At 34.4% G+C, this 26656-nt stretch overlaps 2 protein-coding genes across 3 annotated transcripts; one reads left to right on the top strand and one right to left on the bottom strand.

Annotated features, from left to right (window-relative positions):
• Positions 1 to 522: 522 nt before the first annotated feature.
• LOC111510929 (2',5'-phosphodiesterase 12) lies at positions 523 to 5846 on the bottom strand. Its single transcript, XM_023166904.2, has 5 exons — positions 4992 to 5846; positions 3912 to 4051; positions 3007 to 3455; positions 2800 to 2920; positions 523 to 950 (listed from the first exon to the last, which is right to left on the bottom strand). The coding sequence occupies exons 1-5, from the start codon at positions 5762 to 5764 to the stop codon at positions 691 to 693; spliced, it is 1743 nt and encodes a 580-aa protein (XP_023022672.2). The 5' UTR covers positions 5765 to 5846; the 3' UTR covers positions 523 to 690.
• Positions 5847 to 6525: 679 nt separating this feature from the next.
• mib2 (E3 ubiquitin-protein ligase mind bomb 2) lies at positions 6526 to 25771 on the top strand. 2 transcript variants are annotated; one of them, XM_023166908.2, is made up of 13 exons: positions 6526 to 6874; positions 7532 to 7699; positions 7968 to 8139; positions 8579 to 8694; positions 8754 to 8939; positions 10161 to 10219; positions 10732 to 10947; positions 11020 to 11194; positions 13555 to 13844; positions 15551 to 15776; positions 18192 to 18458; positions 21023 to 21505; positions 25134 to 25771. In XM_023166908.2, the coding sequence occupies exons 1-13, from the start codon at positions 6817 to 6819 to the stop codon at positions 25562 to 25564; spliced, it is 2847 nt and encodes a 948-aa protein (XP_023022676.2). In that variant the 5' UTR covers positions 6526 to 6816; the 3' UTR covers positions 25565 to 25771. The 2 variants fall into 2 exon arrangements, with proteins under 2 accessions (XP_023022676.2, XP_023022675.2); XM_023166907.2 differs by having other exon boundaries at positions 6528 to 6874; positions 10071 to 10219.
• Positions 25772 to 26656: the final 885 nt, after the last annotated feature.

Here is a 26656-nt window from a genome sequence, read left to right as displayed (position 1 = left end):
CCTTCCAAAATGAAATTGTTTTTGATTCCTTACTTGAAGAGTGCTAAGTAAGCAGAGCTGATTCAGCACATAGAAATAATAAAACTAGATTTAGAGTGATCTTCCAGCGTTTGTCATTTGGAGTCATTACAATAAAAGTTCCACTCAAAATAAACCTATTTTTAAAAAGTCCTCTGAAAAAAATGTACCTACCTATTTATATAGATTTAGATTATGCAACCTAACCTAACAATTTTTTTTTATTGGAAAACTTGGTTCCTGAAACAAACATAAACACTGTCTCCTGACAACAGATCTACTCATGTAGATGTGTTTTAGTTCTGCTGTGTGGAAACAGTGTTTGTGACAGATTCGTTCTAAGCCAGCGGCTCCAGTTCCGTTTTCAATTAGAAAATTTTTAATAAAAAAATTGTTAGGAAGGTTGCATTTTATACATCATTAATAGATATTTCTGTGAATAATCTGTTTCCATTTTCATAGATGTTCAAATGGGTGAGTATTTAGGGAAAAGAAAACAAAATATATCTCACTGTGTTTATTTTTGAAGATAACCTGTACATATGTCCCCAAACTGAGTAGTCAATAGAATATAAATTGATCTTGTTCAAATTGGTATCCAATTACATTAGTGGAGAGTCCATACACATATATCACATGTAAAAAAACTCTCTGAAATATATTCTCAGTATTTCATAACCACTTCAAATCAGACACCAAAGCAATATGATCTGATGGGAAAACTACACTCGGTAACGCTATATTTGCAGAAACTTCTTCGTAACTCGGTAGAGGTACTACTTGGGCGACTTGAAAATTATTCCTTTCATAAAAAATATAGTCCAGACACTCCTGGAACCCTGCTGTGAAGTTTGTGTATTTCGGAGTTCCGCATGCACTAGCTAATTGGAAGGGCTGTTTCAGTTCTACATTGTTTATAGATTCCTCTTTGTCTGAAATAAAAGTTGAAGTTTAACGAAAATTTTTAAAAAAATATCCATTCAAGTTTGTTTTTGAAGTATTAGGTGAAACTGAATTTGTAACTGACACAAACGAGAATAACTTAGCGTTTATATTAGACTGAAGAAGGGTCGCCATGAAAATGTTATTTTTAACAGAAAAATTAATACAATATTCAAGAGTGGTGAAATGAATTAGTCCAGTCGTTTTAGGGGGTTTGCCTAGGAAAGTGGACATACCCAGCTGTAAATTTGTATAAACTTTGTATTTTAGCATTATGAAAGTATTCTCAAAATTCACATATGATTCGACGGCCGTAACTTCAAAAATTGGGGGTCAAAAATCAAAAAAACGACTTTCTGCACGTTTTTTGCCAATATCTCGTTTCCAATGGGTTTTATGCTAATTGTATTTATTATCAATATTGTAGATAATTACATTCTCCACAACTTTTGTTTAAAACATTTTTTCATACGTTGAAACGTTTTTGAGATAGAGGGCAGCGCGAGCGCAGATTAAATATTATTTGAAATCAACTGGTTGTCCCGATCGAAATCAGCTCATTTAAAGTTTATAAATTATTACTTAATAAATAATTATAAATGATTTTCATTTTTTATCAACAAATACATTATATTTAAATATTTTTTTCATTAATGAACCAACCTATGAATTCAATAATGCAATTTATTCCTGTGAACTATCTTATAAATTCTACCAACTCGGAAATCTCAATAATAAAAAGCTACTAACAATGATATATAACTTACTCGCAGAATCAGTTCTGAGATATTGCATTATAATATGAGGTGGCGTCAGCAAAAGCCTGTTACATAATCTAGAGGTAATGCAAAATACTATCCCAAAAATCATTTTTAACTGTAAAAAAAGATACTCCACTGTAGCACTATACAAAGAATCAGACTTATTTGATGTGAGAAAATTTTACGCTTATCACTGCATATTATGGATACATAATAACCCCACCCCCAATATAAATCATAATTATGAAACCCGAGCCAAACGTCATCAAAAAACGAATGTCCCTCGCTGTAGATTAACTTGCACTCAGAGATTTATATCATACTCTGGCCCAAAATTAATAAACCTAGTTCCTTCAGACATTAGAGCAATCTCCAATAAATACATATTAAAATCTGTCTATGAACTGGATTCCTAATCGAAGTTCTCTCTAGGCTAAGGATATAAACCACATCCTATTGTAGGTAATATGTTGAATTAGTTGAACAATCCAACGTCACCTTCTCTTCGACTATTTCTCTCTGTTTCCACCAGTTTTTCTTCCTATTTGTATTTACATTGTCAGTATGAGTATTTGCTTTATTATGTAACAATGATACCTCATATTATATGTATGTGTTTATGTATGTATATGTGTGTATATATATGCATGTGTATATATGTGTATACGTATGTATAATGGAAGTGAGAACTATAATTTCTATACCCAAAGTGAACAAAACGCTTATAAATGTCAGTCTACAGGAGTTTCTATGAATACAAGCTAACATATGAAATTGAATTCAGTGAAACACTTGTAGATTTCAAGAGAAAAATTTTTGGTATAACTATGGAAAAACAAATTAATTCAGCGATACATTATGTATGGATGGATTTTTGTATGCTAAGTCAAAGTTGTAAGGTTCGAAGTTCATGAACATAAATGCCATAAAAACTGTGTTTTATTATTGTCATACGTATTTCAAAAAATCTATTTCTGATTCTAAAATGTCTGCGGAAGATGATTTTTAGCATTGACAGAAACTGTAAAATAATATAGAATCTCGAAAATAATATAGAATCTCGACATTCAATACTTACTACTTTGAAAATCAATGAAATCTTTTGGAACCTCTCCTTGTGTGAATAACTTGTAGATGCCACATTCTGGTACACTGTTGAAATCCCCACAAAATATCAAAGAAACTCGTTTATTAGGTATCTAGAAAGAATCATAACTTTAAAAATGTTATAGATTCATAGGAATAACAAGACATCCAATTTTATTCAAATAACATTTCCACTGACCTTTCTTTTCATTTCCTTGACAAAATTCTCGAGATATCTTATACACAAACCACCGTGCAACAACCTTATGTGATCAGAATCTGGATGGAAGTATAAGTGAGTATTTGCTACCACCAAAACTTCGTCTTGGCCCAAAACATCTAAAACACTTGTTTGCAAAGTTGTTGACCTATCCAATATCCTAGAAGCGAGCTTATCATTAGTAGATATTTTCTCCCAAATATCCGAAAACTGTTCATCTGTGGATATATGCTCCGAAAGAACCAGCCTATTTGTTTCCAGTAAACGAAAGCGTTCCTTCGAATAAAACAAAGCCAGTCCCTCTGCTACCTCTCCTCCCTTTAGAGATAGTTCGCTTCCATATCCCAAATGTTCTAATACTGTTTGCAAGTCATATTTATAAACCTTCCTGTCGACTTCCTGAAGACAAATAATATCGGCGTTGTACCCTAAAATATACTGAATAATAATTGGAATGTTGATGGCCACTGTTCAGCTTCTTATAAAAGTAATCATTTTGATCAAGCCATGATGGATATATTAGCAGTATCATGATGAAACCCAGTAATAATCTACATAGAAATCGTGTCTGAGGACTGTATCAATGAGAGATACATACGTACTAGGAAATAAATATTTCAAAATATAATATTGAAATATTCATCTCTTCCGACTACCTACACTGTGGATCCTGGTCTACGCCTGCCAGGAAACAACTACTTTCCCGGTTGATACCACGCTAGATATTGAGTTATATCCAACAGACATTTATGCAAGATACCTTGCAGGGGTTAGTCTGTCGGACAACATATTTGATTCAAAGTATTGGATTAGATTGTGAAGGAATTAAGTATAGTTTAAAAATGGAACTGTTGACTAATTTTTAAATAAATGTGAATTTTCACCTATTATTTCTTTCAGAATGAGCTGTTTCCTATAGTCAATTTCCAGTGCATACGGTGGACAATAGGGATGCAAAACTGTCCGAGTATAATCTGAGTTACAGTATAGGTCAGCTAGGATATTGTAAGTAACAACACGAACCCTGAAATAAAAAATGTAATTAACTAAACAATTCAAATCTTACCTGTTAGAATAGAGGCTTACTTATAGATCTTCCATCGGGAAATAGGCCGATGGAAAAACCGTAAAGAGTACCAGAAAAATATCCCTGGAAAACAACACAACAAAGCAGGAATGAGCTCAGAATCATTACATGGCTACTGACTGGACATTGTCCATGAACACCTGAACAAAATCGGTCTGTATAAAGGAGACCAACTGCAGGCAATGCAATAAAGGGACAAACATAACGCTTCATGTTTCATGCGAATTTGATGCATTGAATCACAGCCCAAATAATGGACAGAAGTACACGACAAACATCCAAGAAAAAACTTGAATAAGTAAGTTCTGGGAACAAGATTGGTGGAATGTGTGGCATGGAAAAATTGAAGAGAAAACGCAATAAACCATAAGGCTGCAGTTTTTCTGAAAACTTTGAAAAAACGGCTCCCAAGTACCAAAAAAACACTTCTGCTTCACAAAAAAAATACTTTTGTCCAACTTTCTAGCATTAATCAGGCTTACTGAAATGAAATGTTGATGAATGAAAATATATAACTATTGAAATTTAAAATTAAACAAATACAAATAATCTAATAAAAATGGTTTCAACCAAGAAAATGGAAATATCACTTTTAGATTTTCATTCCCATTCAAGAAGGACTCTCAAATTTCAGGTTATACAACTAATTAGTAACACTCCACGAGACTGGTGAAACTGTAAGTAACCAGATCTATAACTGAAATTGCACAAGCAAGAAGAATTTCGGCAATAAATTCCGATTCCTACCCATTTTCTGCAACTGCCTTGTGAATTGAATACTATCTTGGACTGCCTCAGAATTCCCAGAAAATGAGCATGATGAGCCCCTGTGTTTTGTGTAAATTCACTAGATCATTTAATATAAATATTCACCTACTCATTGTTTTTCGTCCTTTCTTTAGTGAACTGATGCCTCACTTCAAACGGACACTGTCCTGGACTTGCGTCAACCTTACAAACAGAAACAGTTTCAACACTTGGCCCTTCTGATTGTTCATTTCTTGGTGTACAGCTAAGCTTTAAATAATGGCCGATATCGTCGTTACAGGGTGTGTAAACAAAATCATTACCAACGTCTATCCAAGACTTTTCATCTTTAGATTTGGACCAAGTAAATGTCGATAAAGCTTTCATTGTGAAGACTGTTTCAAACTTGGAAGGATAAGTAGGAAAACTTGCTAAAATTGACATGGGTAAGGACATGGCATCTACCCATGGAGAATTAACTATAACTTGGAATGGTTTATCAAGAATTTTCATGACAACACGATTTCCAGGTTGGAATACTATACAGCAAAGTGTATCCTTTTCTACCTCTTTGTCATTCAAAGTCCATGTTACACCCAGCAACTGTTTTGCTTGACTTGTCTCTTGGTCCTTGCCTTTCTTATTTTTCTTGTTAATAACTTTACCTACATTAATTGAAACTCTACTTGAGAATGTTTCGACAGTTTCGGATAGTTTTCGATTAAAATTAAAAGGTCTATTCACTTTGAGCTCTGGGTTTAGGTATTTGAAAGTCATTTCAAATTGATCATCATCTAAATGTCGTAGGTATGCCTTATCCATTTTAAAAATATATTTATGGAGATATTTTTGTTTTATAAACTGTTGCTGTACTTTTAAAAACGTGTTAATTCTAAATATCATTTTGTTTCATCCTTCTAATCATTTGAACTACCATCACATAATGATATCAACATAACCACATTTAATTATCATTTTGATTTTGAGGTTAAAAAAACGTCAGCGACGTCACTACGAAAATGACACTTTGTAAAAACTGTCTAAAGACAACAATTTTTTCGCATGTACACTTTGCATTATACTACTCTACATAATAGGCATGTGTACATGTCTTATGACAATCATCTTATTATTTTATCACATATCTAGTGCACCCAATTTTTTTTCCTGGCCTATATACATGAGGATCATATTTGTAACATTTTTGCTAACATCATTTTAAACTCCCTTTTGTAAGTGATAGCATGTTTTCATTCACATTCTGTCTTATTACCTCCAAAACGTCCCCAAGATGGCACTGAAAATTTGTGATAATCCGCACGCACCACAAAACAGTTCTATGGGTTATACTAATAGCGTTTTTCATTGGTAGAACTTGTTAACTTTTAATATATCTGCCCACTATTTCTTTTTACATTAATAAACAATATAAATATACCGATAGTACACTAGTTTCACCAATGAAAACTATATTAAAAATTTGCTCACTGCTTCCAGCTTTTTGGTTATTCAATTGATCATAATAACATGACACTAGAAAGTACTCTTTGACACGAATAATATTAATTCTCGTTTGGCACCGGTTTATTCATCGGGAAACCCACCACGTTTGTTTTTTGTTCCATGTCATATAAGTCACGAAATAACTAGAGAAACGGAAATACTTGTGAAATGTCAGTTTACCTTATTTTGTATTGTCAGATGTTTATTTATTGCTTTTACGCACAAGTGAAAGATACGAACTAATTGAAATTGCTATAAATATACTCATTTTATAAGTAGATGGTCTAAGAATAATGTAATTAACAATAAATAGTTGGAGATTAAGAAATATAACTATTTTTGTTTTTGTTAAATGAGGTGTGAAAGTTAAGCTTTCATTTTCCTGCAAAATACTTCTGATTCCTGATATGTTGAAAATGTTTTAACTGTAAAATTAGGAATCTTGACATAACATGTGGACTCCTGGTGTTCGAATCGTGAGGGGGCCTGACTGGAACTGGGAAAACCAAGGTAGAACTGACAAATCAACCATTACTTTTTCTAAAATTCTATTGTTTGTATTTAGCAATATTTATGTGACATGTGTTGCAGTTTACAAACAAATGTGTGATTATTCATTGAATTCATTGCAGTTTCCATAAATTACATAGATATATAGTTTGAGCCAGTGATGAAAAGAAATATGGATATTAATTATCCTATGAATCATATGATGAATGATAAAAGTTTCAACAATAGATCTTATCACTGCAGGGGCCAGTGGATTTTCTTTGTATGTTCAAGATCATTTCAAATTATTTCCTAGCTAGACTTTTCTTTCCATTCTAATGGTTTCCTGCCTCTCTTTTCAATATTTTGTGTAGGAAATGCCTTCTCAGTGGGCTCAATGACAAAAAAGTGTATTATCAATCAAAATTAGTGCAAAGGTTGATAAAATTGCTCCAAGTTTTATGACTGTACAGTTTTCTCCATTTTTCAACTCTTCCAGATCCATGACAGATTATCAAATTGTATGTGCCTTTTCAGATATGTTCTTATGATCTGGAATAATTTTGATCATATTTTAGTTTTCAAAGGAAGAACCTGTATAGAAATCAGTGAATATTTTACATTACTAAACATACCTTATTCGATTAAATTGAAAATTACTTCTTTTAATTAATTCAGATGGGGGAGAAGGGCATATTGGAACAGTATGTGAAATAGGAAGAACAGGAACAGTTGGAGCACCAGATAAAACAGTTGTAGTGCAATGGGATAACGGATCCAGAACAAATTATAGGGTCGGTTATGAAGGGAAGTTTGATCTGAGAATCATCGATAATGCACAAATTGGTAAGAATTTGTTGGAATATAATTTCAAATTTAGATTTGCCTGTTTTCATCATTTTGTTGGGATGAAATTCTAGTATTTACATGCAGTTCTTATTGTTTAAGAACTGCATCAACAATTATAGGAATTGATCTTAATAATAGCATGTGAGTTTGCTAACATATGCTGATGGTTATTCCATCTTTTGTCACCATATCAATGATGCATAGATAATAAAAATCTTTTTTCACTGACAGTTTTTATTTGTCCTTAACAAGATTGATTGTTTAGGTGTGAGGCAACCAAACATAGTATGTGATGGTTGTAACAGTCAGGGAATCAGCGGAATGCGGTACAAATGCATGATTTGCTATGACTATGACTTATGTTACATGTGTTACCATGGAGATAAACATAACCTCACCCACACTTTCAAAAGATTTGATTCTGCAAATTATGTTGGGTAAGTATGGACACTTTACTGAAAAGTTTGGTTTTCCAAATATTGATATTAATTGGGAACTATTTTGACCCTAGTGTCAGTTCTAGGAGATAGAAAGACTGTACAACCTGTTAAGTATTATTTGATGTCCGTGACTGTATTTTTGTTGTCTGTATCTGTATGTCTGAATTTCACATATACCTTCATTATTTCATTGATTTCAGTATAAAACATCTGATATTTCAGTAAATAGTTGTAATTAACATATTTTTTCTAGAAAAAGTCATCAAATATAGGAAGGTAAGAATAACCACTATTCAGGCATTTTTGGTTGAGTTGAGAATTAATATAATTCGTAAGAACCAGTTCCCAACTAATATAAACTTTTTTTTTCTTTCATTAACCGTAGAAGGTACATTTTCTGCTGAAACACGGTTCAAAAATTGAGTAATTTTTTTAGGGTCGATCTTCCACCACGTGCCAATGGTAGAAAATGTGAGTTGAGGGGGATTTTTGTTGATGCCAAAGTAGTAAGGGGCTTCAATTGGGAATGGGGAAACCAGGATGGGGGAGAAGGTGATTAATTTTTGTATTCCCAATACTGTTCCACGCCACTGCATATCTTTCACTTTTAGGAAAGCTTGGTATTGTTTTGGACATCAGGGGTTGGGACAACGAGAGTAGTAGGTCGGTGGTGAATGTCCGTTGGTATTATGGATCTACTAATGTATATAGGTTGGGCCACAAAGGAAATTGTGACATAAAATTCGTAGAATCTTCTTCCGGTGGTTATTATTATCCAGATCATCTTCCAGTTTTAGGTATGAGAAATATGATGAATAATTTTTGCCTTCAAACACTTATATAGATCAAATTAATTCGAATCAACTGAAACATAAGGTATGCTAAAATGTTTCAATGAATTACACACCATTGCTGCTTTCCCTATGCTCTATCAATCATCAAATATCATTCAGAATTTTGATTAAAATTAATGTGCACACATGAAATACACATGTGTTTGAAGTTATGCTTTACACTATTATTTTTGGAAATTTTTGCCCGCCAAAATTTTTATCATAGTTTATGTACAGTACTAATAGATAGTTTTTAGAGAAGCACTGGATACAACACACACACAGGCATTTATGCCTAAGTACGTTGTACTCAGAGAGCTCATCTAACCCCATTCTGTAAAGAAAAATTGTAATAATTTTGTACATGCCATATTTACAATAATATGAATAAATTGAATGTGTAATGAAAACATGTTTTTCGAAGGCAAACGATCGATGGTTCAATAAATTAATACTTTAGAAACTCTTCTGTAGAATAATGTGCATCAGATGCAGGTACTTGGCCAGAGAGGAAATCTTGAATTTCGCTCAAATCTCTAAAAACGTAATCCTTCGGTAACTACAGGAGTTTTGTTTTACTCCCAAACACAAAAGTTTTGCTAAGTGTCACAAATTTCATTTCAACTTCGAGAAATTATGATTTCTTTTTTTATATCAAGCTCTTGGGATCGCACGTTAAATGACAAGACCTCGTTTTACCCACGTATCTTCAGAAGACTTATGTGGTTGGCTGATTGACAATTGAAATATTTTCCAAAACTATCAGATCTATTCCAAGGGAAAAGTCAACAGCGATATTGTGTTGCTTAAATAACTGTCTTTAATCACAATATGTTAATTTTTCATCAATTATATTTTGTTTAGCTAAACTTTTCTATAAGTAGCTATTAATTGATTCCAATGAACTAAGATTGCAAATGTTTTTTCTTATTGAAACAGCACATGAAATGTTCAGAGATATATTTAAATTCACATTCATTAGCAGTTTATTATGAATGCACCAACATAAATATTGTTATCTTTAAAATTGTTTGTCATTAAACTTTACCCTGCCTCTTTCTATTGATGTTGCATTGTAAATATTGATCTTTTCAGGCCAAAATGTAGATCAACAAGTAATTAGACCTAGTAGATCAGGTCCTTGCCCTTTTGGAATCGGAGATAAAGTAAAAGTTACTGTTTCAGTGGACCAACTAAAAGCTATGCAACAGGGTCATGGAGGATGGAATCCCAGGATGGCTGATGTAAGAACCAACTTTGTTAAATCAGGTCATTTATTTATACATTCTGGATAAAGAAACTAACTTTTGTCTAATTTCTACTAAGATTTTTATATGTTACGACCGGTTTTGGTTTATAAAACCATTCTAAACCAAGGTGCGACTTCGTTCCTTCCTGTTCATAAAAGAGGACATATGCCTTTCCACTCACAGGCCAATTTAGTGAAATTGGGAATACGTGTGAATCGTTGAATTCATGCCTTGTGCCAGTGTAGGGGTGTCTGCAGTATGCTGTGTATGCCCGCTGTAAGTAGTCCCACTGTGATTCGAAAGTGCATATAGATTGTGCTGCATAATTGCTCATATGTAATCCTTCTAAAGAAAAATCAATGTGTCTCTGAATCTTGCTGTTGGAGAGAATATTTTTAAATGAATTACTAAAACTTATGGATTGATTGGGACTTTGTGCATTTTCTCCTTTCCTTGCACCTCTAACTTGTCGAATTCAATCATTATAATTTATTAAACCTTTTCAGTATATTGGAAAAGTTGGATCTGTTCATCGGGTAACGGACAAAGGTGACATTAGGGTTCAATACGAAGGTTGCAACAATCGTTGGACTTTCAATCCCATCACTCTTCATAAAGTCAATAGTTTCGCAGTGGGAGATGTAGTAACATTGATAACAGATGCAGAAAAAGTCAAAGAATTGCAAAGGGGTCACGGCGAATGGATTGAAATCATGAGAAATGTAAGTTAATAATCTTTTGTAGTTGCTAGTTACTTCAAAAAGATGAAAATCTATAGTTTACCTTTTCTCTAGTCCTTAGGAAAACTTGGTAAAGTTCTCAAAGTATATTCGGATGGAGACTTGAGGGTTCAGCTGGAAGGCCATACTTGGACGTTGCATCCTCAGTGTGTGAGGATCATCCCTGGGAGTGCAGCGGAACTGGCAAACACAATGCATGCTCTTCAAAACCAAAGACAAGAGCCATCAAGTAAGATGCAATGAACTTATTTTTGTAACACTGAAATGCTCCATTTATGTGACATGAAATTTATATTATTGGTTTGAATATTGTGGTGATATTTTACATCTCAATGAATGAAGTAGAGTTTCAGTAAAATTTTCTGAGCTTTAACTATGCTGATTCACCATGTTATTAATGAAGAGGTGGTATAGGAATTTTCCTAGAAAAAAGGAATTCAATTCAAAGTAATTTGAAAGCTCTTGAACTTCGCAACTCTGAAATTGTTTATGCTTCATATATTTCAAATATAAATAGAAACTATACTGGTAAAGTGAGTTGAGCGACAGCTTAAATTTAAAGGATCGTCATTTTTACTTCTACATTTATTAGGTTGTTTCAAACGTTGTGTCCGTTTTTATGAGTATATTTCAAATCATAATACCCCAGTGAATGTTGTTTGGAAACGATACATTTGAGGAAAGCAAATTATCTAAGAAATCGGGCTGGTACAGTTGGAAGTTGGGACATGGAAATAGGATGTCATTTATGTTCTCTAAAGAATATCGTCACATGAGCATAATGGGTCTACATCAGCCATACTTAACCTTTTTTTTTAATGGGGCCACAAACACGTTTCGGTCTTAATGGGCGTGCTACAAAAAAATATTCAAGTGTTGATAAAAAAATTCAAAATTGGTATTGTTTATTAAAAAAAAAAGGTGGTCACAATAAATCCAGCTATACAATACATGACCTTGTAACCTTTATAATATAAGGTTATCACTAAGCCATATGCGATGTAGACCAAATTTTGTATGAAACCATCTTATTTTAATGAGATTTTTGATACTGCGAACACTTTTTCAAAACTTTGTCAAGATCTGATTTGTTGCTGAATGCTAACCTTATTACATCATCTAGATGAGAGTCTGTAAGTTTGTTTCTGAACATATTCTTTCTGTATTTCGTTTTCGAAAAAGACAATTCACACACGAATGTAGACCCAAAGAATTTTAATTAGATTTGGGCACTTCTTTGGAGGCTTTTATATTTTTGGGGAGCAATGCTCCAAAATTCCACATATTTTTTCCCTTTTTTTTTTAAAAGGACTGCTAAGTTGGTGTCGTTTTTAAAATCGATGAACTCATCGAACAACTCTGAGTAATTACAATTTAAAACTGATGCTAGCTCTGAAATAGTTGTTGTTTCTAGATGCCACGGATTTTTTACAAGTAGCAAATATATTTTGATTTTTGTTAGATCTTGGAACTTTTTTTGAAATTGATCTAATAATGCAATTATATAATTTGAAATTATGGAGTAGTTTTTCTCAAAAATGTCAATATGGTCCTCTGTAGTCTTTCTCATAGTTCTAAAATTTTGCAGCTGTTTGTTCTGAATTTCTTCATGATAAATAATTAGCTTTTCCTCAAAAGCTAATAGTTTATTCACCATCTGTGAGACTATGTTATTTTCACCTTGTAATTTTCAATTAAGGCTATTTAGTTTTTCTGTAATAACACATATAAAGGCTAAAAGAAACCACCATCCACCCATTTGCAATTCAGGGTACACTTATTTATTTTGCTCTAAAAACATTATTTCATGGCGTGGAGAAAAAAAACCTTTCCAAAATTTTCCTCTACAAAGCCATCGCACTGAGGTATGTAGAAGGGCGTCTTTATACTCACTTCCCAGTTCTTCCAAAAGGATTTTAAATTTTCTGTGATTCAATTCTCTTGCTGGAATATAATTGACAATATTGATAACAGTCTTCATCACTGCTTCTATTTCCGGATTTACAGCAGGCGCTGCCAAGTTTTCTTGGTGGATAATGCAATGAAATGTAATTAAATTTGTAAAGTTATATTTCTTTTCGAACAATGTAATGTATCCACTTTCGGATCCAGTCATTGAAGGACGGGCATCCGTGCACAAACACGATTATTTTGTGTCAATTTCATTCTTCTCTAAAAAATCTCAAATAATATCAATGTAATCTGTGTCTCGGGTTTGACCTTTCATTGAAAGTAAAATCAAAAGTCTTCTACAACTCCAAGTGGGCCAGTCACAAAGACCCAGCGGACTGTATGCGGCCCTTGGGCTGCAGGTTGAGAATGGCTGGTCTACATCAATGCCTATTTTTGCCAAATATACAGGAAACTTACAATGCTTCATTTTCATTCTGGTAATGGTAGTGGCATAGAATCTTGAAAAGTTGAAGTTGTCTATGTAGGGATACTTTTAGGGGAGTGGGGTGAATTAGTGTATAATTATTTTACGATTTAGATGAGAATTCTTTCCAGAGCCTTCTCCAATATTATTTTAGTATTTGCATTCCAAATTTCAAACCCTATTATTCTGAACCGGCCAACTGAATTTTTCAGTACAATGGTCACCTGCCAAACAGGCAGAAGATCAGAGTAACAGTCTAGCGGATCAGCTAGTACGAGCAGCAGCTCAGGGCCATTTGGAAGCGGTGAGGGGGCTGCTGAAAAATGCTCCCCGCAATGCGGTAGAAGGGCGTAGCAGCGGCAAAACTGCACTCCAAGTAGCCTCTCACCAGGGACATGTGCACGTCGTCGAACTTTTACTCAAATGTGGGGCTTCCGTGAATGCTAGCGACAACGACGGAGATACTTGCTTGCACTACGCAGCATTCGGTAACCAGCCAGAGGTGAGTGTTTCAAGTGTCCAATAAATATGTAGTATGGAATGTGATTTGTTTTCATCTCAAATTATAGCTATAAAACTGTGAACACTCTGTTCACAGATAGCCACAGAGGACCTTCCCCCTGAAATGTGTATATGTACTTTATTCATGTCTAAAGTTGATATCAAATGTAGAATGTTTGGTTCCTTCAAGTCATAACAGAACGATTGTTCACAATGTTCAATTTTTGAATGAAACGTAAAATGATACTTGTAATACATGTAATACATGTCAAATGTTACTAAGCTAATAATTATATCGTACAGTAATATATTTGGGAATTTTTTGTTGATTTCATTAATATGTAATTTCTATTTGCACTCCTCTGTGGTCTGTTTGATGCAATACATTCATTTCTGGTGAACCTAATCCTTTTTTCAAAAGGGGTTATCCATTTTTCGGTTTCAAAAGTAAAGTTAAATGAAACACACATAAACTATGATTCCGATGAAACTTTTATTTCATTATATTTCTTGGACCTTGCCATTCAATATATACGAAATACAATGTCATCTAAATGACCCTCTCTAGATTGGTTGCAGCAACCGATCCTTTTAAGGTTGCTTTCGACCACTTTTTAGCACATTTCAGGCGGTATCTCGGCGATAACGAATGTTGGTTTTCAAATGCTCCAATGTTAGGGGATCATCTGCGTAGGCACGATCTTTGACGTTGCCCCACAAAGAAACGTCTAACGGCGTCAAGTCACATGATCTAGGTGGTCAATTGACGTCGCCAAAACGTGAAATTACGCGCTGTGGAAACTTCTCACACAATAAAACCAAAATCGGTCGTGTTGTGTGGCTGGTGACACTTTCCTGTCGAAACCAAATGTCATCTACTTCATAATCTTCAGTTGCAGGCCAAAAAAGTCGCGTTATCACACGGTCACAGCGTCATTTTCGAAAAAAATTGGCCCAATAACACTTCCAGATCATAATGCGCACCAAACAGTCACTTTTTGCGGATACAATGGTTGTTTCACAATCACTTCTGGTTCCTCCGAGATCCATATGCGACAATTTTGCTTGTTGACGTAACCACTGAGTGAGAAATGAGATGAAGAAAATTACATTAGAAAAATCATCATTGAAACCTGTTGCTCTAGCACCCAGTAAGCATATCTACTGCGTTGTGAATCGTCAGCCATCTTTAATTGTTGCATGAGATGGACTTCAAATGGATGGAGGTGCAAATCCAAATGCCTAATACTCCAAAAGATAGGCCCAATTGCTGAGGAAGCCGTGGAATCGACAAGCCCGGATTATCCGCCACACTTTGTTACCAACAGAAGCTATATTTTCGCTATTGCTCATATTGCGATGATTCACAGGCCTGACCACATCTGTAACGGTTTCAGTCTCATCAAATTCCTTCATAATCTTGCCAATTCTTTGCACAGTAGTTCGATTATGACGACCATAATCATCTCGTGATGCTAGAAAAGTGGTCACTTGAACCACCACGTCTGTAGTAAGTTTCAACTATTTTTATGCGTTCTTCAGTTGTTAAACGATCAATATTCGTAAACGGCTTCTGATGACGGATATTCAACAGTGGACAACCTTGTCAGACCGGCGGTTTTGAAATCACTAAATGTATTACCCTTCATTTCTGATATGATTTTAATTGAAAAGTATTATTTCAGTATTTTCGAATCAATTTTATAGGTTTTGGATTTATTGGTCAAAACTGGAATAGAGGTTAATGCTGCCAATTTCAGTGGATGTACTGCTTTACACATAGCGGCTCACAAACAACCAGCGAAATGTATTGAAATCTTGTTGGCAGCAGGCGCAAACCCGAATTGCGCTGATCATTACGGTGATACTGCTTTACATGATGCCATTGGAAAGGATAATCTGCAGGTTATAGAACACCTGTGCAGAGCACAAGGTAAGTAGTCTTCAGTGAACAATAAATAGATAAATATCAAACGCCATTGATAATTTCACTTCACACGATAATTTTAGTATAATTTTTGAAAGCAAATTATTTAGTCAAAACATTCGTTATACGAAAAGTCTTTTAAGTTATTATTAAAGTAACAACATTTTTAGTAAAAGTATGACACCCCTTTATTCGGAAGCAAAGCAAGTTAGCACAATCAATCAATCAATCAATCAAACATTTATTAAGTCAATTTTCCTTCACAATCACATTAGACAAAAAAACATATCATCATAAAATACTGGCTGATTCAACAGGTCAAACAAACATAAAAAAGTCAATATAAAACATAAAACATGCATAAAAAAAGTCAATCAAATTAGGATTCAAGCAGAAACTCATCCACAGAGTAGTATGTTTTTTGCAATAGAAAAATCTTGAGTCGCCTTTTAAAGACATTGATATTTGAGGATTTAATGCCCTCACTAAGCTTATTATATAGCTTAACCCCAATGCACACGGGGTGTTTTTTTGATACTGTCAAACTACTATAAGTTTGATGTAGTTGAGAGTTATTTCTGGTGAAATGTTCATGGATTTTCTCATTTCTAGGAATAATTGAAATGTTGTTTTATATATATATATATATATATATATATATATATATATATATATATATATATATATATATATATATATATATATATATATAAATAAGATTTTTCAAGGTACATCCTGTATGTAATAAATTTGAGTATAAATATAAAATACAATACAATAATTTATGAATGATTTTCGCATATAGTCAGTGGGCATACTAGAAGACTGGCTATAAATCAAATTATCTAAGAACAATTCGTTCAGGCCAGTCTCAACATCCTACACAGTAGGTTAATGGACTGACACCTCTCGGAAACAACTACTCCCCTGGCTAATACCACGAAGGGCGTTGGATTATATCCGACAGGTGTCAGTGCAGGATTCTTCACAAAAGTTATTCCTGCATATGCTGTTGGCAATACAACTGCCGCAATAGATTTTCAATTATTGGAACACACTTGCAGACCGGTTTCGGGCTGTTTGGCCACTCGTCAGTTCAAGGTAGTTCAAGGTAGTGTATATCATCAACATAAAGTCGATGATTTCCGATAATTGAAAATTGAATTCCGTCAGAGTATCATTCCTCGAACTAAGCTGAAGCATACAACAAACAACAGGTTTGTCTTCGCCCCATCTGCCTGTGAACGAGGTAACCAACTGCATATCCGAAATTTGCCCAATTCCTCGTATAAGGAAAGAAAACTTTCACATATAGTCAGTGGACATACTTGAAGACTGGCTATAAAGCAAATTATCTAAGAACAATTTGTTCAGGCCAGTCTCAACTTCCTACACAGTAGGTTAATGGACTGACACCTCTCAGAAAATAACTACTCCCCTGGCTAATACCACGAAGGGCGTTGGATTATATCTGACACCTGTTGGATATAATTGTTCCAATAATTGAAAATCTATTGCGGCAGTTGTATCGCCAACAGCATATGCAGGAATAACTTCTGTGAAACAACTCAGTAGCACTTGTGCTAACTGAGTTGAACTTCGCCTTTTGTTATGTCAGCAACTAGCTCTCTAATTTATTTAAATATTTGTATGTAACTACAGCTGGGTAACAATAAAGACGATTATTATTATTATTATAGGCTACTTCCAGATTATCTAAGTGAATTCACTACGATTAACTCCTAAATACATAATTATACTACTAGAGGAAATAATATGTTTCATCTTCCTAATTGGAAAATGGTAAACTCAATGAAATCGCTGTTCTATAAAGGACTCGATGAGTTCAATAAGCTACCACAAGATATCAATCAATCTAATACCATTTATGTATTTAAAACGAGGATCAGTAAACATATCCAGTCACTATAAATCACCAGAATGTATCACAACATAATCAATCTTGTTCACACGAATTTATATACTTTGAGTGCATTATTTTATTTTTTAGTATTTGTCTGTCTTTTCTTTTTATTATATAACTATTAGTCTAGAAACATGTTTGTATAGATATTTTTTCATTTTTATATTAAGACATGTCCTACTAAAAAAATGAATGAATAGAGTTCTTCTTCTAAACTCACTTCAGTTTATACCAGCCCTGTTGAAAATGCCCTCAGTATAGATAAACTTTTCGAACTTCATCATCACCGTGTTAGGAATCACACGTTAAAAGGTAAGACCTCGTTAGTCCTTAGCTCGCACAAGTTTCGACTTCTGAGGGTCGTGGTTCGTAGGGGTGCAACCGCTGGTTAACGGAAAAACATTTTAACATATTTTACAAAACAGAAAAGATCCATGAAAAATTTAAAAATAATTGCGTCACTACTCTAATGACCTATGTTATAAATTACTATTTAGGAACGGACTTCACCCTTCAAAATAAACGTGGATTCAACGTGTTACACCATGCAGCTTTGAAAGGAAAGACTTTTGCAACTAGGAAATTGCTAAGCGTCGCCAGACAATTGGTAGATGTCAAAAAAGATGACGGTTTTTCGGCTCTACATCTGGCCTCCCTCAATGGCCATAAAGATGTAGTAGAAACTTTAGTTAGGTTGGGACAAGCCGATATAGACTTGAGGAACAATCGAAACCAGACTGCCCTTCTTCTGGCTGTGAGTCAAGGTAAGAAAAAAGCTGTCTCTTCTCTCTTGGTAAAAAAAGTTGAAATTATTATAACATACCGGCGTCATTACAACACTGAGGACCATATATTTGAGTATTGTTATAGCAGGGGAGCCCACGATGCAAAATGGGGATTTAATCGAGCGTCATTGAGACATATTAGGTTGCAAAGCTTAGATGATAAGAAGAAAAAAAAATTATATAATATATACTGTTGCATGGACATACTCGAGCGCGTCAGATTTTCTAAGGGGGTGTTAAGTGCAACAAAATGCTCTCATTCAATAATCTGACGATTTCAATCTGACGCAAACTCGCGGCCATTATTATAATGTGCAAGTCAGATTAAGATATATGCGGTTCATCTTTATGTTTTAGACGTGCTGTCTCATAATCTGACGATTATCTAGAGGGATTCGCTTAATCTGACAAAAATAATTTTTTTTAATTCATTGAACTTAATTGAAAATCTCAGGAAATAGCATGCAAATAAATAAGTGCATGTTTTTTAAGTAGAATATTCGTATTTATAAGAAAATAATGTTTAAAAAATGCTCAAAAAAGTTTAATTTTTTATAATCAATTGATTAAATATTGAAGAAAAGAGAAATGCAACTTTCTATGTTTTTACCACTTTTATTTGTATCTAACGTTACTGCAGTTTCGTCCTATAAGGACATTTTCAAACATATGTGTTGTATGAGCAATTGCAAAAACTTCAAAATCGGGACATGCAATTAATATTGGGATGTAGCCGTTACTCAGCAATTAAATCGATGTTACAGTGTCTAAACTGGTTTTCAGTTGAAGAACGTATATTATATATGACTATGATCTTTATATTTAAGCTGCATAAAGGATTGCTACCCAATTACTTTCAAAAATTCTTATTGAGAAATAATGAAGTTCATGATTACAATACGAGAAGAAATAACAATTTTTACATTATAAAACTAACACTAAATTTGGAATGAATAGTATATTTCATAAAGGCTTAAACGAATTTAATAAACTACCACAATTTGTAAAAGAATCTAATTCAATAAACCAATTTAAGTCATCATTAAAGAAGTATATTAGTGACAGCTCATTATGATATTTGTAATTTTTTAATGTACTAACCTAACAATCTATAGATATGTATGTATATTTGGTTTTCCTTGAAAGGTACTTTAAAATGTTAATATATTTACATAGTTAATGTCGTGAGATATTTATGAATTTGTAATTTTTCTTTTTTTTGTATATTAGGCTTGCCTACTTAATAAAAATAAATAAAAAATTAAATAAATAAATAAATATATTGTTTGAAAATGTCCTTATAGGATGAAACTGCAGTAACGTTAGTTACAAATAAAAGTGGTAGAAAACATAGAAAGTTTAATTTCTCTTTTCTTCATTATGATTTCCTACCATGTAGTAACGGCTACATCCATCAATGAATTGATTAATTAATCATCATCTTCATCACGAACGAGTCTCTGTGATCAGCTGTGATGGCGTCATGGCAACATAATTCAGAGTGGGGACGGAGTGAGAGAGTAATAGATAGGGAAAAAGTGAATAGAGAATAGAGGAATAGAAACTCAGATAGGGAAATATAGGTATCACACAATTGCACGCATTAAACTTTATCGACGAATTTTTGTTATTAACTCGCCCTACTTTAATCTGACGTGCTCGAGAATTTCTGATGATCAATTTTTTTTACTAATCTGATCCTTTATCCCTCACAGGCGACCTTATATATAGGGTTTGTATTTGGTGGAGATACTTAACCGGGTACAAGGTATCCTCCTGTATATTAATCTGCCGCGCTTTAGTAAGTCCCGAAATTCCCGCTTGGGCTCCCCTTTATTATGTATGCAAGAAAAAACTTAGGATATATTTTTGTAGAAATTCTGTGTATAGTTTGTACGAACTCAATCCAAACAGCTAAATAAAAGACATTACTCTGGCATTACTCTTTACTACTAATAAAAAACTTATATGAAACGAATGAAAATACTTTTGTCTAATTTCCATTAGTTATTTTATTTTTACGACCAGTTTTGGGTTTTATCCCAACTCGAGACCGTACAGCATGCGATATATTGCCTTCAAGATGCGTTATACTATGACTACTGCATTATCATGCATTTTGAACATACCTTCTCTTTAGGTTCGCAGAAAACAGAGACTTAATACTTCTATTCAAAATTGGACATGCCCGTGTATATACATAAATAAATTATCAAGTATAAAAACTAACTAAATAAAATATCTAGTGGAAATTAGACAAAAATGTTTTCATTCTCTTTATTAAAGTGATCATGAATTTCCACAAAATAAACAAGTCAGCAATTACACAAATTAATAAAAAGAACGTATAGGTTTTAAAAAAATTAAATTAATTTTGAAAATAGTTGTACCACACTGCCCATGCCATACAAAGAAACTGCCGACGTTCGGTAGTTTTCATGCCAATCGAATTGACTTCATGTATACTATACCATTACATTTATTTTTTTTTGTCGAAGTAAAAGTCTCTTCATATTACTATTTGCATTTCCAAAATGTTGCAGGCCACTGCGCTGTCATCGAACTACTCGTCAGACTGAAAGCCAACATAAATGCCAAAGACGAAGACGAGGACACCGCCTTGCACTTAGTCCTGACGAAACGCAACCACCTCAACGGTGAAGTCGATCGCGACGAGAGCCCCGAAATATACGCCATATACCAGAATCTCGCCCACCTGCAGGAGTGCCACATGGCGATGGCGATCGCGTGCTTCCTCATACAGAAAGGCATCGACCTTGACACTCTCAACGGCAAAGGTCTCTCTGCGCTGACCATATTGCAGGACGAGGTTCTGCAGGACTTGGTGAAGAGCTACAAGCCGACCGAGGAAGACGTGGAACAGGCGGAGGACGTTTGCAATTTGGATAGTTTGACTCTGAACGAGAATGGCAGGGAGGGATATAACTTGACAGAGGCAGGGCCAAACGGGGGAGCTGCCGGAGAAGGCGGACAACGGAGAAGGAGTAGGCTGAAGGTGGATAAGGGTGAGTGGTGTTTTTTGAAGGTATAGAACTAGAATTTATTATTGATTTCAATGAAAACTCCTATTCTAAGAGGGTGTACTAGATTTTTGTGACGGAAATCATTCAGATCTGCAAGCTTATACAGATGACCTTGTCATCTGCAAGAATAACTTTGAAAAAACTTCCATAGTTGGTATGCAGATAATGTGTAGACCACAGCAAAAATGTGATAATTCTGGAAGAGGAATCTGAATAAGTGGAAAATCTTGGGGTTTTGGGCTTGAACAAATCCATTGGATAGATGGATCCATTGGATGTGATATTTAGTGTACAGAGACATATTTGCCAGGCTATCTCTGATATGTTCTGCACCATATCTTCCACTCCCATGGAAATCCTTCTAAAGTCACCTCTTCTCCATTTTTTTTTTTTGAGAAATGACAACGTACAAGAGTGTGCATATTGCCAAATGCACTAAACAGGCTTGTGTGGAAAATAGCAGACTACTGGCTATACTGAAAGTCACTGCATTTTGGGAAAGATCTCCAACCTAATTCCTCCAACAGTCAACTATGATGTCTTATGCATGAGGAGAGGACTAGGTCCTCCAGGAGGGGGAAATACGAAGGGCAGATGAATGAAAAATAGCTTCAGGTCCTGGAGCGGGTATATACAGTTGCATATCCAGGACAAAGATATCAACCTGCTTTGAGACCTCCGCGACTGTATTTCAGGTGAATTCTTCACATTGTTTTAAGAGTGGATAAATTGGCAGAAACTAACGTTCACACATAATGGGCTTGTTTCATGCTATGGAAAATGATACTGGTTTTCTTAGACTGATCAAGTTAGGGGTATATTATACTTATCAAGCCTAATCGGTACCAAAATCTCTTTATATTTGCAGAAAAAAGAATAATTCGAAAAGCAAGAATTTAAATTGGCCGCGTGTCTGTTGACCAATAAAATTGATCGTGTCTAGAGCTGAGTTGCCAAGTGTATTGGTTTTTAATATCTAATCACAGATCTGATGATCCAATTTGACAGATGCCATTTTTGTTGTTATTGTTGTCAACTCGGTGTGAATACCACTCTTACAATTATATAATTACAGAACGTTTTTTTGTAAAAGGTAGGTCTTGGCGGGTGCCTATTTTGTTGCATATTCCGTGTCATTATATCACATTCCGAAAAATATTTTTTCAGGTTATTTTTGGATTGATATGTTCTGGAGTAGTTCTACATTTCACTGTACATATTTTTGCTTCTTTTTTCAGTCACCATACTGCTCCTTGGCCGAGATAAAATAAAAATTAAATCAAAACTTTCCATCCTTCGATAAACAAAGTCTGAAATGAATGTCATATAAATAAAAGGGACCTACTAAATATAACACCTACCGTTTCAATTTTTCATTCTTCATTTCGGTACCAAAGTATTGCAAATTTTTCAAGTAAAATTCATCGATCATTTCAAAATCGACTCTTGGTAAGTTGTCGGGAGTTAGCTTTAACAAAACTAGGCCCAACATTCACTTCGAAATTATTTTAACAAAAATACGAAGTTTGTGTAAACCATTAACATTAGAAAGAGCACATTGTCGCATACACTACAGAGGGCGCTGGCTGACTGGATGACAATATGGCTAATATACCAGTAACGTTGAATTTCTTATTTTTTAGTGGGTGGCATGAATGCATAATTGATTTATTTTATTAGGATTCATGAGCATTCGAAAACCATTTGAAAATACAGCTCGTTAATTCTACTTAGAATTAACTTGTACTATCAAGTTATATTTAAATATCAAGTTATCAAGGCAAATATTATTGTCCATTTTTATGCTCAATTCGTGGATTCGAGCGATCTCATTATTGTATATTTATTTGTTTGCTGGCTTTATTCTTAAAAAAAATTAATGAATATCTCCAGAAAATTTCAATTTACTGGTTTATTCGGCATTGAAAATATATGTTATATCGGATCCATTCTGCTTGTTTTTGCAACATTGAGGTTCAACTTTTTCTTAGCTGCCTGCTCGCGTAGGAACAATTCGTTTGTTCATCGAGTTTAGTTTATGTATGTTTTGAAAGTGTATTAGAGATATATTTGAATATTAATATGGTGCATTCCTGTGCTGATTTTAATTGTGCGGAAAGGCACAAGAAAACAGAAAGTGCATTGGTTTATAAGTGAGTTATTTCATTTAATGAGTTTAGATTCCCAAATTATAAAATGATAAGAAAAAAAAATGGTGAAAGTATTGAAAAGAAAGAACTGCAATCCTTCTATTCTTCCAAGACTTTATAGAAACCATTTAAAAAGTGACTATAAATGAAAGGGGAACGAAAATATTGAATTTTATGACAGAGTTTTTTATTTCAACTTCAAGTATTCTCCACAGAAAGTATTATCTGGAGTTAATCCTGTTACTGAAAGTATGAAACAAAATCAATTAAATTTTATCGAATGATTAATGGTATCATTACCTCAGAAGCTTTTGTTGGATCAGTTCGAGTACAATCAATTCCGTCTATACTTGACCTCATTCAACTTTCCCCTCAACGGATTACCCAAGCGAGCCCATAACGCTTGAATTTAGTAGCTATATTAGAAAGAGGTATGTATGAAGGAATTGTTTTTTTTTTATAATACATTGCAGTTGTGAAGATGAGGATTGTAGAATAAATTGAATATTTGAAATGATTCTTCAATCCAGTTTGCTATATTTTTTAATTTTCATAACTGTATACTATTAAATGATGCATAAAATCATAGTTTAGGTAAATATTTTGTGATCTATCGACTTTGTGTACTGATTTTAGCTATATAACTTATTTACAAACATTGTAACATGATTTTTCGTGTACATTTCATTCCATGTGGAGAATATTTCATTAATTGAAATGTTAACAATTTCATATACACTTCCATAATTGAATTGATAATTATAGGCTTCGTAAATTTTACGATTTAACAATGTTGATTGTTCCTATTGGTCAATCGAACAAGAAGCGGGAATAGGGGCGTGACGTCACCACCCTACCACATTCGATGTTTAATAATTAATTACGGGAAAACTACGGTACTTAGAGAAATGAAACAAAGTGCACTATTTTTCAATTTGAAATTTCTATCAAGTGAACTATAAACCAAAAATCATGAAACAAGCCCATTCAGTACAAGTATTCTTGAACAGCCAAGTGTCTCTGGGAGCACCTGGTTCTAACCAAGCAATGTCCAATTTGGTAGTTAACTTCTCAATAAGAAGACCTAACAACTTGTCTCTGGATTCCTGGCCATATTGACCTGGAAGGTAATGAAGCTGTTGACTCCCTTGCAAGAGTGAGTACTGCAAGTAGTTTCATTCAACCAGCACCTAGGCCATTGGCATTGCTTTGCCTAATAAATACTGAATACCTGAAGAGGTTCAGACTTTTGACAAAATACAAGGCTTTTACATCCTTCGAAGTTGATTACCAAATACTTGTTCGATTATAGAGGAATTATCTACGTTGATAGGCCTACCTGAGAGCCAGTTATCTAAATCATCATATGAAGGGACTTGGACTTTCGGAAGACAGTGTGGGTTTTCTTTTTTTTATGTGGTGTCTTCTTATGTCAGCATCATTTTCTTGCTCTTTTCCAGATAAAGTGGGTACATCGCAAGACAGTCAAGACGAGGATCTGGTTCCCAAGAAACCCGTCGAGTGCTTGGTTTGCTCCGAACTCTCTGAAGAAAATGTTCGACTCGAGCCATGCAACCACAAACCGGCCTGCGAGGACTGCTCGTCACGTATGAAAAAATGTTTGCAGTGTAGTCAGATCGTACTGAAGCGCATCACCAAGGACGGCAGAGTAATTCCGGCAAAAAGTCGACAGCCCAGTGCCGAGCGCATGAGATATTTGGAGTGCAAGATCGCAGAGATCGAGGAAAGTCACGCTTGCGGTATCTGCATGGAGAGGAAGCGGAATGTGGTGTTTCTGTGTGGACACAGCACTTGTTCGAGATGTGCCGATACGTTGAAAATATGTCACATGTGTCGCAAGACCATTACCAAAAAAATTCCTATTTATTAATGATTTTGCTAGGGTTTGAGTCAATGGCTAGAATTTGCTTTGGTTTGTGACGTACAGAGTGTTGGCGATAATTTTTTACCATTTCATATCGACCAGTTTGTATCCACTCCGTTTGTTACATGAAGGAATTCTCTTGTGATATTTTGCATTTTACTTGAACATGCTAAATATAATGAATTATTATTTAATAATAACTATTTAGACAAACGTGTTTTTTTTAGTTGTCAAGTTTGTCACTATGGAAAAATTAGTTGAAGCTGCTGATTCTACAAGTTTCTTGATGAATAGAACTTGGATTTTGAACACTTGAAGACTAAGGCAAAAGTACTGTTATATACGGACTGTAAGCTCTATATAGATTATTTCAGATACATGGGTTTACAGATGAGTTCCCAAAATAAAATATTTAGTTCAAGAGTTTATCATCCAACATGAAACAGCTCTGTTTCGACCCGCCATAGATATCATCAGTGACCCGAGATAGATCTCAGGCTGAACCACAAATGCATTGCTGTATTTCCTTAAAAACAAGCCAGAACAAGCGATGACCTCTCTCCCTACGAATACGCCATCTACCAGATCGACCGAGAACTCAATCCACTGATATCCAAGACAAATTAGAATTCCCAATGCAGTCACTTGCAGCTTCCAAGTCGACCGACTGTGAAAAGCAGTGAATGACAGAGAAGACTCGTTCTCTTTCTTTCACTGCCTTCTCGTGAAAGTTTGACTTATCGACAGACCGCCTTGGTGAGCCTCGTGTATCTTTGATATTCCAGGATTGGGTTCTCGATCGATCACATACATGGCGTCCTCATTTACGTGGATTATTTATGTGGATTAATAGCTTCGCAATATGATGTAATTGATTGGGATACTGAAAACAACCTCGTTAGCTCGTACAAGTTTCAGCTTCTGACGATTGTTGTTAATGAGGGGGTAACAACCGTTTGACAGAAAGATACATTCTAATATTTTTACCGAAATATTGAGCAGAAACGTTATTGCAGTTATTTGGAAAAAAATTGCCTGAAGCGCCATCTTTCTTCGGGTGACCGAATGCCATAAAAATAGTTTCTTCTATTGATCACA

The sequence above is a fragment of the Leptinotarsa decemlineata genome, unplaced genomic scaffold, assembly GCF_025532065.1.
Source record: "Leptinotarsa decemlineata unplaced genomic scaffold, Ldec_3_MD MMD2_P_RNA_scaffold_5, whole genome shotgun sequence".
Taxonomy (NCBI): Eukaryota; Metazoa; Arthropoda; class Insecta; order Coleoptera; family Chrysomelidae; genus Leptinotarsa; species Leptinotarsa decemlineata.
This window is presented reverse-complemented; position numbering and strand designations above follow the sequence as displayed.